General features: G+C 38.7%; 1 protein-coding gene across 8 annotated transcripts in view; it reads left to right on the top strand.

Annotated features, from left to right (window-relative positions):
* Nucleotides 1-16,821, top strand: part of DCLK1 (doublecortin like kinase 1) — a 345,711-nt gene that overhangs the window by 258,318 nt on the left and 70,572 nt on the right. For 4 of the 8 annotated variants that reach the window (XM_040448193.1, XM_040448192.1, XM_040448195.1 and 1 more), the window contains exon 6: nucleotides 5,644-5,738. In XM_040448193.1, coding sequence (XP_040304127.1) covers nucleotides 5,644-5,738 — 95 coding nt within the window. Of the gene's footprint in view, nucleotides 1-4,457; nucleotides 4,713-5,643; nucleotides 5,739-9,408; nucleotides 14,199-16,821 lie in introns of those variants that run through there. The other 4 variants (XM_040448200.1, XM_040448199.1, XM_040448198.1 and 1 more) reach the window with 4 other exon arrangements.

Raw genomic sequence — 16,821 nt, 5'->3', positions numbered from 1 at the left:
TTGAATTGGACCCATTGATTCCATTTAAGAAGAAAATGTAGACAAATGGAGAAATTCAGAGTTCCACCTCACTTATGAGTTGAGCATCTATGAAGACAGAATTAGGAAAATGCATGTTTCCCTGAGAGTTCCCCCACCCCTACCCCATTCGATAGTTGTCTGTTTTCTCTTGACCTCATTGGACTCCATCTGCTTTTTGTTTCTTTTTTCTTCTTCTTCTAATCCATAATGTGGCAAGCAATGGACAAGGGCTGGGAAAAGAGATTTTAGAGTATCTACAACCTCTTCCATGATCAGGGAATGAGTTAAAGTCTAAAGCAAGCAGTCAGATCTTGCCAACAACATGCCCGAATCACTACCCCCTGAATACATAACCGGACCCCATATGTATGCAGACTTGTTCTCTCCTCTCATCACTGCAAGTGTCGCATCATAAATAAATGAACCACCTTACGTGCAGGAAGGAGATTGGGAAAGGACAAGGTAGATTTTCATGTCTAAAAAGTTACCTTGTAATTAGATAGTTTTGCTTGGAGAGTGCTCTGATTTCAGGACCAGTTTGAGACATTTAAACATTTAGCTTCCACATGTGGTCTGAGACTGTTAAGAATGAAACTCCAGGGTGCCTGGGTGGCTCAGTTGGTTAAGCTTCCGACTTCGGCTCAGGTCATGATCTTGCGGTTCATGAGTTCAAGCCCCGTGTTGGGTTCTGTGCTGACAGCTCAGAGTCTGGATCTTGCTTCGAATTCTGTGCATCCCTCTCTGTCTGTTCCTCCCCCAGTCACACTCTGTCTCACTGTCTCTCTCTCTCTCAAAAATAAATACAAAATTTAAAAAAAAATTTTAAAAAGAATGAAACTCTAAAGAGAATAAACCCTTTAAATTTACCAAGGCATTGCTAAATTAATATACACATGCACCTAGTCACCTGATAGGAGCAATGAACTAGTAACGGTAAGCCAAGTATTCCCAGATTCTAGAGTTTTTTTGTAATGTTCATATTCAACTACAAGTTTTGGGACACAGAGACCGACAGACAGAGGCAAGCCCATAGTCAGTGTATGGTATATGCCGTGTGGGTGCTGACTGATTGATTATAGAGCACTGAATTATGGCTCTAGAGGAGGGTCATCTGTCAGAAATGATAAAAGAAAAGGTGAGACCGGATCCTTCATGACGAGTAATGTCCTGTGACCAGTCCATGCTGTTTTGTTCCCGATGGGCTTAGGTGATGGCCCAGTTGGACAAAAAGCAGGGACACAAACTAGGGATTTTTAAAGCCAACTCCACAGACTTCATACACAGCTCTTTGGTGGCCAGTTATGTGATTGATCATCATGGGATCTGAAAATAATCCAGCTTAAAGTTTAGCACTTCTCATTCAGGAAGTAACAAGTAGAGCAAGGGATACAGGATTTAAGGGAGATGTACCCCAATAGAATGTACCCCAAGGCAGTGGATCTGATGCGTCCTTCAGTAATTCAGATATAGTGACTTTCATGTTGAAATAATTGTTAGACCTGCTTGGCCACTCAAAAACAACCATTTTGAGTTGGATTTTTTCCCATTTGGAATACAGACTCCTTTAATCAAGTAATACGTTATTCTGTGAAGCAATGCCATTTGTTATTTGAATTTTAATAAGTTCTATTAAATAGGTGACAAAGCCTTTTTTTTTAATTTTTTAATGTTTACTTATTTTTGAGACCAAGAGAAACAGAGCATGAGTTGGGGAGGGGCAGAGAGAGGGAGACACAGAATCTGAAGCAGTCAGCACAGAGCCCAACGCAGGGCTTCAACCCACCAACTGGAGATCATGACCTGAGCGGAAGTCGAATGCCCAACCGACTGAGCCGCCCAGGCACCCCATACAAAGCCTTTTATATTGGCATTCAGAGACTTCTGGTATTACAGGATAAAAAATAACTGAACTCAACACATGTGTCAGACTTACTTAGAAAATAAAATTATGTATTCTATCAGTGAGTCAACAGTAAGTTGTGTGATACTGTCTGGATGTCAAGAACCACTTTAAGAAGTTGTTAATGCTTTTTCGGTGGCCAAGAGGAAGAGTCTGAATAGAATTCTGACCCTAAGAACACAAGCCGTTCCCAGCTTTCAAGCAGGTTGTGTTCCAAAAATGTCTGGTTGGAAAATGGCTTGTTTGGCACTTGAGCCCTATTTTTCCAGAGAGATGGCAACACAAGTAGAAGCCTTGAGTCCAGTGGCTTTAAATGAAGGAGGCGCCCCAGTGGTAGAGAAAGGAACCTAGAATCCTTAGCCCTGCAGACGGGGGACACGAATTCTGGACATGTCCTGAGGTGTCAGGACAGGCCACTCACAGGAAAAGTGTGCAGTTCTTTGCGGAGACAGAAATGAGATCCAGTTTTAGTGTTGCTACTTTCCAGCTGTTCATCTTTGGGCACATCACTTCAGATAAAATAGGAAAAATGATACCAACCTACACTGTGGAACTGATGTCACATAAGATGTTTCATCTGACATGTCCAAATTCTCTGTCCTTCCAAACTTGCTCCCCCTCTTCTTGTCGCAATCCTCTCCAACCAGTTACTACGTCCTATAGTGTTGAACCTCTGAAATCTCTCCGGAATGTTCCCATTTACCTCTACCCCCACTGCACCACCCTTCACCCAGCCACACCATTTCTCGGACCATAGGACACTTAAATGTGCCACACTCCCTCCTGCCTACCCATTCTCCATAGGGATATCCCTAACTGAGCCCATTATTGTTCTCCCCTAATCCGTTCTTGACAAGCAAGAGCTCTGGAGAGCTTTTAAAAATATAAATCTGATCTCCTAGCTCCTGCTTAACATCATGAAGAGCTTATCATTGTCCTTTGGATAAAAATCAAACTCCTTAACATTAACTGTAAGCCTTGCATTATATGACCCCTACCTATTTAGGTCTTTTCGATGCACTACACTGCTCCCTCCTCCATGCCCAGCCACAAAACACGTGGTCCCCTTGCCTTGGAACACTTTTCCTTCATTGTATCCTACCCTGTTTCACCTGCAAAATGACACTAATACTTGGCTTCGGTTTCATTACCCGTTATTCTCTCTGTAGGGTGTAGGGCAACTTTGATGCCATACTTAGGATTTCAGTAGCAACCCTCAAGACAGTCATCCTCAAAATACTTTATTGTGATTACTAGTGTAGTTATCTGGCTTCCCTGAAGGCTAGCAGGCTGACGCCTTAGGGAATGTGGTGGTGAAGAGTGCAGATTCTGGATTGTCTTGGTTAGATTTGGGGCTCTGCCCACATATTTGCTGGTGAAGTTGTTTATCGTTTTATGCCTCAGTTTCCTCTTCTGTAAAAAATACTGCCTGCCTCATAGAGTTATTGTAAGCATTAAATGAGCTCATGTATACTATATGCTTATCAATACATATGTAAAAGGTTTAAGTGCATTAACGGGTCCATAGAAAATAAGTCTTCATTAAACTGAGATGCACACATAACGGGTACTTACAAATGTAAACATATTGCAATTTTGTTTTGCTTTTTAAAAGGCTAAGGCAGTCTTCCAGGGAGCCCACTTTGTCTTTTTTTCTTTATTTTCCATCAGCTTGATAAAATTAGCGAATCAAAAGTAAAATGAAATGTTAATACTCCGTTTGCTTCCCCATTTGTCCTTTTCCCCCAATCTGTGTCGCCTTTTTGCTCTTTTTCCCCCCAGCCTGTGTAGCCTTCAGGTGTGACATAGAGATGTAAAGTGGAAAAGGGGACAAAGAAAATATTATGATCCTAAAATTTGTCTTCCTGTCAACCCCTGAGGGACCTCTTGCCTTCTTCATTGTAGATTCTGCCTCTGCCCGCATTTCCTTAGTTCTTGCCTATTTCAGAGCCCTCCCTAGAGAGGCCGGTGGCTGGAAGTCCGGTGCCTAGAGAGACCTGACCTCATGCTCATTCAACAAAAGCCGGGCTGTTGAATGCAAGCCCATGAAAGCCTTCTTCCCCATGCAAGCCCGTGAAAGCTTTGCTTCTGCTTCATTCTGCACTCCGCCCCCCACCCCCAACAGCCGCCAAATTGTTTAGAAGGAGTCACCAAATACATTTGAAAGGCAAAGCTACACATCAGTGCAGCATGGGTTATGTGACATTTTTTTAAAAGGTCTTTAGAGAAGATGACAAAACAGGGAGCTTCCCACTCTCACGGGCGTGAAGTTTTTGTGCAAACATAGTGAAAAACCAATAAACATTGCACTGAGCCACTGAATTTTGTGAGGGTGTACTTATTACCAGGTACTCACCAGGTTTTAGAAGTTATTGTCATTATGATTTTCGGATGAGTCACCGGGCCACTTGCCCCCGGGAGGCACTCCATTATGATTCAGAGCAAAGTACGGAAAGGGCTCAGGCTTCCGGGAGTTAGTGGTGTCGGGGGGTGGGGGGTTGCTGTGGCTCTGCCTTGGCATGAGGCTTAATCGACACCTTTGATGTAGCCTAAGACAGAACCCGCACCTCCCACTGCTGCTTGGAAGACGTCAGCCTTACGCAGAAAAGGCATCTGCTGATGAATCCTGCATCTCATTCAGTCTGCTCTGGGAGCAGCCTTTAGCCATCCTTAACTAATCCAACTGCTTCCCAGTTCCGCGGGTGCTCGGCTTAGTGCTGAGAAGGGAGCTCGCCTCTTGATTTTGCCAGGTTAAACACTAAGCCTGTGTCCATGTTAGAACTCATAGAAGGTAAGTTAAAAGCATTCTTGCTCTCCTTCATGGAAAATGTTTTTGTGCACCCTCAAGAATGTGTGTGTATCTCATTGCAAATTCTACTTCATTGACTGTGGGTGTAAAACATGTGAAAATGTTGTCATGTTTATGGGTAAGATAGTGGCAACCTTCTATATCTTTGTAAAGTCATGTCTCTAAAGGGTTTTAATCAGTTCCTAGAGGTGATGTTACTCAGAGAAGAGAATTGCTTACTTGAGTTCTGTGACTTTGATTGCATTTGGTGATAATGTGGTAGAAAAGTCTTCGGAGTTGGGTAGAATTCCAGTGATTTAAACCTATCATAAAGCAGCTTTTATTTTCGGCAGCAATAAAGACAAACTGTGAGGAGTTCCTCCTGAGTGTCTGTGCCAATTAGTTTGTCCTGTGAAGGCGGGTCCTTCAGAGTTAGTTAGGCCAGAGGGATGTGCAGGGCACAAGTGGATGCAGGAACTTCTAGAGGCTGGTTCTTAAGTGTAAAAAGATAGCGATCTCTTTTAACAAGGCACCGGGAATATCACTTGTGAGTTATGCTAATTTTTACCCCTACTGGGTGGTGCTCGGAAGCTAACCTATAGCATTAAGGATGAATCTCGCTGAAAGCGTCTCAGGACCTTAACCACATGTCTAAAATCTGTCAGCACAGTTAAAGGCACCGTTTAATAAGTTCTTCAGGAAAGTTGTCAAAAGTACATTTGTAAGGACTTTTATGTAGTCTGAGCCTGTATTTAACACAGGATTAGCAAACTAGTGAATTTCTGAAGAGGGTCACTTACAGGACTGCAGATAAAAAGGTATCTGGAATTTTAGCACATGTCCCTTTATAATTGCTTGCTTCTCCGAGAAGATGATTTGTCATGAAAACATTTTAATGAGCGGTTTTTTTCTCCCTGTGAAACTTTGATTCTAGTTAATGGAACCCCTGGTAGTCAGCTGTCTACTCCACGCTCGGGCAAGTCGCCAAGCCCATCGCCCACCAGCCCGGGAAGCCTGCGGAAGCAGAGGGTAAGGAACTAAGCAAGCTCCTTGTTTAAGACCTGCCTGCGCTTCTGCATACAATGGCACAGGTGCCAGCTCCTTAGAGCACTGCTTGTCTCTAAGTAATAACCAGGTGAGGGCAGGAGGTGACCAGTGGCAGGTCCCTTGCAGGGGCTATGGTTTCTCTCAGCTAGAACTCAGGGCTTTTATGTTGTCTGAATTTGTCCGAATCTTAACTCTGACAACAGTAAACAGTTGCTGGTTCTCTTTTTGTCCTGAACGGGCACAGACTTTATTGGCACTGGTTTGTAAGCTTCCTTAGTTGTAATGAGTTTCATTAGACATCATCTCTGACCATCAACCTTCCTTAAGAAGGAAAAGGAAAAGTGCCATTTTGGAGAGGGGGGCTATGGTGGGGGGTTGCTTCATGGCACAGAATGGTGGTCCAGAGCAGGTTAGGGTCCATGGCATGGGGGATAGATGCGTATGACACGTGTATTTATGAATGAAACCCACATTGAGTACCTTCTCTTTTTCATCACTATTTGCCTTTTTTTTTTTTTTTTTTTTTTGGCTTGGGTAATACTGGAGAAATTGACTGAGCTTGGAGATCAAAGTCAAAAAGTTACTGGAAAGAGTGTTAGCTTCTTCATGTTCAGGAAGGGGGAAGAACTACTATTCTTACCCCTCACAACCTGCCCTGTCTGTCTTTTCCAGTAATACCAGGGCAGGAATAAAGGGGGTAGGAAGGGGAGGAGAGGAAGGTGCAGTGGGGGGAAGGGAAGGCCTTTTACTATCCTGATGTCACAAGTGAGGTGGAGAGGAATACGTGCTCTTAGGAGGTTTTATGATGGCTTCTTGAACTCAAAGTCTGGGTTCTTAGTTTGGTGTCGTTTATTATGTGCTTTTAAATGAAATTTCTGAGTTCCCTAAATTTAAACTGCATCCAACATGGAAGTTTTTCTCTTCAAGCCTCCTGCAAGGTTGCATCCTCCTGCTGCTGTCTAAAAGCGGGAGCGGGGGCGGGGCCTCCATCAGTCCCGGGTCTCTTTGGCTCCTGGCCCACCACGTGTCAGGCTGTGCTGTGTTTCTCCATGGATCTTCTGGCATCAGGTGTAGCTCCTTTAGATTACTTGATGAGGCCTGGGCTCTGGCACCAGCTCCTCTACTAAATGGCTGTGTTGTCTTCGATAAGTCTGTTATCCTCTCCGAGTCTCAGTTGGAAAAACAAAACAAAACAAGAAGGAGGTTCCTTCCAGATAGAAAACCCCATAACTCTATTCCATCTGAGTGTTTTCATTATGGGCTTCTTCTTGGCCACAGTCTAATTTGGCGTTTTAAAGTACGGGAATCATTAGTGAACTACTAAAAGAAGAATTGGCCAAATGCATTGAATCCCCTAAATGTCTGTCGTTGAGTGGAGGAAGGGGTAGTCGGGCGATTCTTTTCTAGTGCATGTTACCCAGCAAGGCCCCCTTCTGTAAGGGCAGCCATGTATAGCTCAGACAGTGCTCTTTCCTAGAACATTCTCTCTTTTGAAGTGTAGACTTTGGAGAGTACACATGGCATAGTAATCCTTCCTCATCCTTTGAACAAATTAAACTCAGATTCAGGATTTAGCTCATGCTGAGTTGTTGAGATTAAATTATAGTCACTGAGAATCCCTGCCACAGATTTGAGCTTCTCTCCCTGGTTGCTTATTGTGGAGACCTCTGTTGAGAGGATATAAAGTGCTTTACCCGACTGTCCCTTTGTTGGAAGAACGAAGCTAGAATTTGCGTCCTCTGCCCTCTGTATTCTCTGTGTCATTATGACTTTGTCCAAATGAGGCAGAAAATGTCTAGCCAGTGTCGAGCAGCTGTGTGGCCAATGGCTTCTATAATTAACATTGCCAGCACTTTGGGAAATTACTATAAGGGGTGATTCTCTTATAGATTCTTCATTGTGTCATTTAAACTACCAATGCAGGCATCTACTTGAGAGGGAAAAATAATCCCATTTGTTTCAGGGAGACAGAGGGTTTATCGTCATCTGAAAACATTTATTAAGCACATGTTGTAAGCAGAGCACTGGATAATCCAGAGATGGTTCACTTTCCAGGCTTTTAAATTTAGGCCATAAATGAACATCCTCCATCCATGTACCATGTCAGTGCATGGAGACATTCCCAGCTGCTTTAGCGAGAGAAGCTTTCATCTTGGTGTGGAGGCAACTGCATCAAATAACCCCTCCCAGTTAAAATGGGCCTAGAATATCCCTCAAAACTGATCCTGTTTCAAATTTGGTTAATGTTCTTCTCAAATGGTTGGCTATACTCCTATGCAGGAAATACTGAAATAAGTGAAAGATGGCAAGTGCTAAAAGAAGATACTTCAAAGAATAAATTAACTCTTTTTATTGCAAATTGGAAAACAGTAGCTACTTCTATTTTTCCTTCTGTGTTGCCTAGCAACATGGCCAGGAAAATGAGTTAGCTGTGCCCCCTAACACACACACACACACACACACACACACACACACACACACACTCACACTGCCTACCTCAATTTATAAAAACAGGAACATATTTTTTTTATTTTTAAAGGAATATTGAGACGTTTGACAATTAAGAAAAATCTATTTTATTTATGTTAATTATGATGATTTAATCAACATTTCCCCTTCCTTTAGAATTATATTTTTCTGTTACATCTTTTGGTATTTTACAATAGTCATATACAGTAAGAGTCTGCATGCCAGATATTTTCTTCATAAAAGCATTGGTGGCGATGTACCAAAAAACCTCCCTATTTTTCCAAAACACTGTTATTCAAATTGCTGTCTAAAAGCTGTTAACTGGTCACAGAAACAGATCTAAGAGGATCTTTTCCATCCATGAACTTTTCTTGGTCTTGTTTCTTAATACATCAGGAAGAAATGTGTTGTGTTATGTGGGTTGAATGAAGCTCCCCATTCTACTCCCACATGGCTGACTTGTGTAGATTATCTGATCAGTCAGATGATGTGAGGAGTGGGTGGTACAAAATAGAAAAGAAGCCAGGATTCTAGACAGTCTGCAGATCTGAGCTGGTTGCCTGGGTACCAACTGAGAGATCTCCTAGCAGAAAGGGGTGGAGGGAGGAAGAAAGGAGTTGATTGGTGAGTGGTTGGAGACCGCAAGAGCATTGGGAAGGCAATGGGAGGTCAAGCTTGCATTTTTTTCTGTCTTCCAAGTATAAAATTTTGAAAAGGCAATTTTTATTGGGTTTATGCAATTTGCAAATGCAACACTTGGGTTGCTGCTTTGGGACCAGAATTTGCTGATTGCCATCTGGGGTTCCTAACAAATTATTTTGTGAGGTAAGCACGTTCCTCTTCTACCCAGAATGGGAAGGAAATGTTCAAGGAAGAATGGCCTAGACACATAGTTAGCGGAGTTGGCATTGACAGACCCCAGGGGCTATATATAAAATTCACTGGACACAGAAGGCAATAGCTCAGAAGCAGATCAAGCCAATAAGGCAAATGAGCACCATTTTTGTCTGTTTAAATGGCTTCTCAGTTATTATCTTTCCTCTTATCCAAATTTGGTGAGTCTAAAAGGTCTGATGATGTTAGAAACCAAGGATGCTCATTCAGTGTTGCTCCCTTCCTAAGAGAGCCACATGGCACCCAAGAAAGCCAAGTAAACAAATCTATACCGCCCTTCATCTTACAGGACCTGTATCGCCCCCTCTCTTCGGATGATTTGGATTCAGTAGGAGACTCAGTGTAAAAGAGACAATGGAGCATTGTATATGGTTTGTGATTGGGTGAAGGTGTTTCACATTTCCTAAGAAAAGTCTAACAGCAAAATAAACAAAAGGGTTTTGCATACCTTGAAATTATGAACTCAATTCCTCTGAAAGTAAAAAATGCAGGCATTTTATATTCATGATCTTAATCCTTGAAGAAGATTTATATACCTGAGGTTTTTGTGCAAGGCCTGGGTTTAGATGAATTTCATATATGACCCGATATTGAGTATAAGAACAAGCTAATGATATAGCGATATAGGGTCATTAATTTCTGCAGATACAGTTTTCATTTAACCATAAGTAGACATATAGATACAATTTTCCTGTACTGTTGGTCAAGCAAATTAAAATGGCACTAGCAGACATTTTTTTTTCTTCTTTTTTAAAATTTGGATTGCTGATTTTTTAAAGATGCTTCTACTGCAAAGTAATAAAAATACTCAGGTAGATTTTTTTCTCCCTGCACAATAGACAAAGCTACTTATTTTGTGGGTTAATATGTCTAAGGAAAAACACTCATGCCAAGGACACTCCTCATGAAGATTCCAACGATAAGCTTTAGGAACTTTCCTAGCTTTTGTTGTCAACTAAATTTTTTTAAACTTCCCTTTCATTAGAAACAGCATAAATGTGGCTTGAACGATATACCAACACGAAGAACTTGTTCGATGGCATTGCTATAAATGACATAATTCCTCCCTACAACCGTATATGTAATTTTTCAAATGTTGAAAAGGCTGAAGCTAGAAAGCTTTTTTTTTTTTTTTTTTTTTTTTTTTTAACACACAGACCCAAAAAAATTGGGTCTGGATTTTTTTCTAAGAGGAATCCATTTGAAAAGCAAAATTCTCTTAAATGGTGCTGTTTAAACCAGGCCCCCCCAAAGTCCAAAACTCCGTTCAGATAAATCCTGGCTCTCACTGATGTTTTGGAAATTTTCGTATGCAAAACTCCTTTTGTATTAAACCAAGTAAGTCTGTGATTATAACCCACTGTTTAACATTAACCTACTAATTCTGCTCTTCTGGTCCTCTGTTTTAAAAATCGTAGTCAGCTTTGCTTAAACATAAAATAATTATTTTCAAATCTGAATGTTAAAAATTAATTTAATGTGTATGGTCTATTGTATGTAAGCCATACCCTAGTGATCATTTAGTTTTACTAGTTCAAACACTAACAATTTAAGACTTGTGAAGCATGGTTTTGATATTGTACAGGCTTGACATATCTCAGTAGGTGATAAATTAAAAATGTATGATGCCATTTGGAGGCCTTTCCTTGCATTTTTTTTCAAATTTTACTTGAAAACTGAATTTAAAAACAAAGTGTTTGATTCAAGATGGAGAGAAATTCAGTTGTCATATACTGTTTTAAATGTTATCAATTTATCTCCTTGATAAATTGCTCAACTATCAAATTTTACCATCTGGTTTATAGTTACATATGTTACCATCTCACTTTCCAAGTGAATAAAATATTTCAACCAAAAGAAGGTGAAAAAAAAAGAGTCCAGGCAATCTAACAGCATCTGAAAACGTAGCCTTATAATAATTAGTGCCTCATTATCCTGTCTGTTGGAGAGAAAGACACTTCTCTGGCAGGTTATTCGAACCGCAAACTGAATCATTCCATCTTGAAAGAACAGTTCATAATAATACCTGTTCCAGACTTCAGGTTTTAAAACTGTTTCCAATAGAAATGAACAGAGACTCCTGCTGAGATCAAAAGGCTGCTTTGTTTTAGCTGAAACAGTAAACATCTGTGAAGTTGCCTATGCTGGTGTCTGTTCTAGTTATGTCTTTGTAAAATGCATTACTTAATACAGTTGAGTCCATAAAAGATTAGTATGTATTTGACTGAACTGTCAAAAATGCAAAGAAAGCAGTGGAACAGTTAACTTAAATCTGGTGGGGTCAGATGGTCCAGAACAAAAATAAATTCCAAAAATTTCAGCTTCCCTGCACTGTCAATCTTAGGGACAAGTGCTGCTTAGCAAGGTCCAATAAATGCTATTTGTTCTGGATAAGTGGCAGATATTGCCAATTGATATGAAGCCCATGGCTTTGTTTAGACATGGCTAAGAGAAACTGTACTTGTACTAATTGCCGATAGATATCATGGCCAGCTTTCCATTCAGGCAGTTCCAAAGGAAATGCAGTTCCACAGCATTTAATCTTTTGAACATATGACTTTTATTAAAGGACTGTTCAGAGGCAATATATATCATTTACTTTTTGAAACTAAAGTCCCTCAGAGATTGAAACAACACACCATTTATAGACTTTGAGATCTCTTTCTATGCAGAGCGTAATTCCATTATACTAAAGGAGAAATTAAAAAAAAATTCTTAGCGACAAACCAGAAGTTTTCAGTTCACCAGTGGACTCAAACTGATGATTTATAGGCACTTAAGATTTACTTACGCACAGAATTCTTTTTAAAAAATTAGGCACTGAACTTTAAAATTATTCTGAGCAGGAGAGAGCTCGAGCAAAAGCCATGCAGTTTTGTTCTTATGGTCAACCTTAAGTGTGCCATGAAGACATTGTGCTCTAGTTAAAATTTTGACACTTCTTCATTTGCACGCACTTGTTTTTCTTAGACATCGTAGAAAAAGATAGGATAAGTATTTCCTCTGCTTTCAGCATTTCAGAAATGCAAAACAATAATAGATCAAGTGTGAAGTTCAGTGTGAACTCAAAAGACTGGTTCTGAAAACCATGTGGTGGTTTATTTCTTCTTGGTCTTGCTTTCATCAGTCAAGTGGGGGAAAAAATCCACAATGTTTCTATACCATCCATAGGCTTTTAAGATTGTGTCAGGTCCACTCATCTGTACACATCCCAGGTATATCCTAAAATCATTGGAACCAACATTTATGTACTATATGTATTCCCTACATTAGCCAGCAGGGCTATTAGGTTGCATCCACTGCAAATCTATACTTTATTGGGCTTTTTGTTTTCCTTTCCCCATTTAAAAGCAATGAAGTCTAAATGCTAAATTTCTTGATGAAAATAGAAAATAATATTCTTGAAAAATAATCCCTTGCATTTGAGCTATTGGACTACTAAATTTTTCCTGTGTGGCCATATATCTATACAGGTGTGTGGGTGTCTATGTAAATTTTCAGGGCTCTGTGTGTATATGGGTGTGCTTATATACATGTTTGTGTATGTTTATAGACCATAAATAGTAAAACATGGTGTTTGTGGCACAGCCTTACATGTTACTGGCTCTTGTGGAACTGTATATGGATCTTGTAAAATCTAAGTGCCACAAATTGTTAAACGTGACATAGTAGTTGGCATTTTTAAGTTCAAAAGCAGTATGCTGAACTAGTAAGGCAAAATGGTTCCTAATAGATATAACGATTTATTTAACAAACAAACAAAAAATTGGAATCCAGATACACAAAAAATGTGGCATTGAAACAAATCCAAAGTTGTGTTAATTTTTAAATATAAGCACACATCAATGTTTGTTTCGTTATGTCTTGATATTCAGTTATTAAAATGAGTAAATACTGTCACTGATGTTTTCTCTAGTGTATGCATTGATGACATGTATTGATTGTCAATCAGTATTCACTAAGAATGAAACATTGATTTATAGAGTTGTGAGTAGTTGAGTGTTAATATTGAAACATAAATATAAAATAATCCAAACTGTGTTTGAGTTGAAGTAAGTTGGTAACAAAGCCAGATAACCTGTAAGGCAATTTTGTATGTTCTTTCAAAACACCATTCTGAACTGTTGACGTATTTTCAGTAGTAACCTTCCTATACTTGCTATGTGTGTGTATATATCTGTATAAATATATACACACTTGAAAATGTTAATCAAACGGATTTACTATATATGCATACATTTGCCCATTTATACATATTTGCATTAGTTTTGCTAGCATCTCTAATTGTGCATGTGAGTGAGAACTGTATTTGTTTGAGATAGCCCACAAGAGTGTAGTGTAAAAATTAGAAATATATTGAATTCAGCATACTGATTGCCTGATGCAGTTTGTTATACTGTCAGCTGAAAAATATTTGTAATTTTGTGCCTGTAACGCATGTGGAAAAGATAGGAAATCTGAGGCCCTAGCTGTAATTTTCAAGAGTGCATGATATATAGTGTCTTTAAAATGTGGTTCGTTTTAGTAAGGATGATGGATAAATGGTGCATGTAATACATGGGTGTTTGTATTATATATGGCCACAAAAAGGTTTTGAAGCGAGGATAGTAGGCATCTGAAAGGTCACGGGCAAAGAAGTATGAAAGCTAATTTTCCTGTGGTGTGTATTTTTTATGTTATATTCATCAACAAACAAGGAATTGACTTATTTGTCCTAAGGACTTTTTACTTCAAAATACACTATGAATGTTGTACATTTGGATGAAATTTTTACAAAGAGGGTGACCTAGTTTCTGTATACAGTTTGAGTGGCTTGGATGTATATTCTCTTAAAAAGAGCATTTGGTGTCAAAATGTTTTAAAAATCCATCAGTTGAGGCCATCGTAGAGTTTTATAGTGCTAAATGATGAGATGTTTCATTGAACTACCCAGTTTTCAAAGTTCCATCACCTTGTGTTGTGGTTTCATTGTAAAGTGTTATAGCTTGTATTCCGCACTGGACCATGTTATTCCCCTCAAAGTTAACTTTGTGACACTTACCACCTTAGAATAACTATGTAATAAACAGGAAAAACCACCTACGTTGTTCAGTGAGTTTCTTTCAGAAAACTTATAAGTAGACACTGAAATGGAAATGACTTTGAGGGGTAATCTTTACCTTTGTAATTGTGTGTATGGCATTCTTGTGATGTAATTAGCACCAGCAAAGTGATACTTGAGATACTGCAGAATGGCATCCCATGACATCTAAAGTATAAAATATTGGCAATAACAAACAACAAAATGAGAAGACTATGTGATGAAGAATTCGGGTTCAGATGGTTATATTAAAATCATTAATATACTTTTCTCTCAGGGTTGTCTTAAGGGTGAATTTGTCAGACCACTGGCCGACTGATTGAAAAAAGAATTGGCTTGCATTTTCTTAGACATACTAACTGTCTCCTGGGTTTGAATGCATTTTTTGCAAGGTCATCGAATTGTAGGGTGGGGGAAATGATCATGTAGATATATGTACATGGGTGTGTAAACAAGTTTTTTTAAATCACTGAATAAATAAATATATAAAATAAGTAAATATATGATAAAATAAATAGTGATGATAATAAAATGCTTGCTTACCCAGCATCAGTCTAGAATAAAAATCCATACTTTATTTAACGCATAATGTGGGGTAAGGGAGAATAGAAGACTCTACTGGCTTAGTTAGAAAAATATTTTACAGTAAAATTATTATGGAAGTCCAAAATTCTAGTTTTAAATCTAACATTTTTAGTAGGTTCTTTTTAGCCTTAAAATTGTAGTTTACTTTAGTTGGTTCTCTTTATTTGTTCCATGATAACCTGAATGTAACCAGTGCCCAAAGCAATAATGGTACAACTGGAAGAAATGTTTACAAATTTATAAATTCCAAATTGTATTTATGCTTTCTTAATATAGCAGAGTTTAAAATAAAGTATAGTAGGTGCCTGGAAGAGTAGTGAGCTCCCTTCATCACAGACTAGGAATCTCATTTGGGGAGTAAATCATGGGGGGAATTATTTTATTGAGAGGTGATAAACTAGATGACTTTCTGGTCCCCTTTCCAAACTATGATTTCATGAAGAATAACTCCTCAGAGGAGACATTGTGTCCCCCTTCCCCAAAACAACAGTCTCTTCAAGACAAATGGTTCAGATTTTAAATTGATACATCTTGGCCTGACTCTTGAGGCAAGAGAGCTGCCTGATCAAACAAAATTGCAGCTAAATACATTTATTTTTGAATGTTTGGCTCACATGGGTGGCTTCAGTATCATAGATTTAATCCCAGTATTCCCATTTTAATTTTTGGTTCCTCTGAGTAAACCAATTTCATGAATAATGGGTCTTCAGTCTTTTAAAAACTGTGACCGAATCTTTATGATAACATTTTACATTTTTCAATATTGATTCTTGTTACACACACGATTACTTGTCATAAACTGTATTTAGGCTAACATGTTATGAAGAATGCAGACAGAGGAATTTGAAACAAAGGAATTCCCTTTCTCTTGTTTCACATAATAACACCTTACTAGTTATTACGGATCGATGTCACCAACTTGTTCTATACGCACTCGGAGAGCAAATGAATGAATGGTTTGCCTGTACTCATATAGAATCCTTGGGTTTTAAGCTTTCTACACTAAGAGTATGATTTAATTTTTTTTTTTTTTATTAAAGGAGGTCATCTTTACAGATTCTGTAGACTTCAAGTCAAGATCACCAAGACAGTAGTTTGAGTTTGGTAACTATTTATTGGTTGCATTTTCTTTATAAAGTTGATCCACTTGATTTTCAAATTCTTTTTTTTTTTTTACAGTTTTTCAAATCAATATTAACAAAGTAATAATTGTATGCCAAGACAGAATGTGGAGTGGAAGTAATACAATTATCCAATCAAAGCTAAAGTTATCTGGTGAGATTTTTCTACCTTGAATAGATCAGTTGCATCAATTGGATATTTTTGAAAACTTTATTCAGTGTAGTCCTCAGGTGAGTGACACCATTAATACAAATGGCAGGGGTAACTAGTACCATTATATTTAAAATGAAATGTTTTTAACTACATAGTCATCAGATACATCTTGGTAAAATGTGGTTAGAGCTGTTATGTCAGCTTTCTCACTTCAAAAAGTGTGATATGTTCTCCATCTGTTATATGATCCCAAGCTGAAAAGCTACACTTCGGATGTGTTCTTACTTAGGGCAGTCCTTTTATGAAGGTGTGCCATAAAAGCATCCAGGTGCCAGCAACCTGCCCACCTGGTTTCCATTAAATCAGCTTGGAGGTGATAACATTTCAAATGTCACAATGTCTCTTAGAGCAGCTAATTGCATTAAATTCTAAAATAACTGTATGTTCTGTACTATGCACCCAGATGTCTTAGAACTAGCAAACTAAAGCAAACATAAAATCTTATCATTATGTATACTATAAAATGGTTTATCTGTCCAGAAAAGTCAAATAACTAAACTGATTTCATTTGTAAGCATGCAGAAATATAAGTGGGCTTTTCGGCTTCTGTCGGTCACAAATAAAGCTGGTTAATCTCATTGGGTTAATTCTAAAGAGCAAAAATTTACACATTTTCCCTTTACTATTTTCAAAATCCTTCAATCAGACTTATGGGCAGTAATCAAAATGTTCCAACACTGTCTAAATTAGTATATTTAGGAT

Source organism: Herpailurus yagouaroundi, unplaced genomic scaffold (genome assembly GCF_014898765.1).
Source record: "Herpailurus yagouaroundi ecotype Mexico unplaced genomic scaffold, PumYag 197, whole genome shotgun sequence".
Taxonomy (NCBI): domain Eukaryota; kingdom Metazoa; phylum Chordata; class Mammalia; order Carnivora; family Felidae; genus Herpailurus; species Herpailurus yagouaroundi.
The sequence above is the reverse complement of the archived record's forward strand: the minus strand, read 5'-3'. Positions and strand labels throughout refer to the sequence as shown.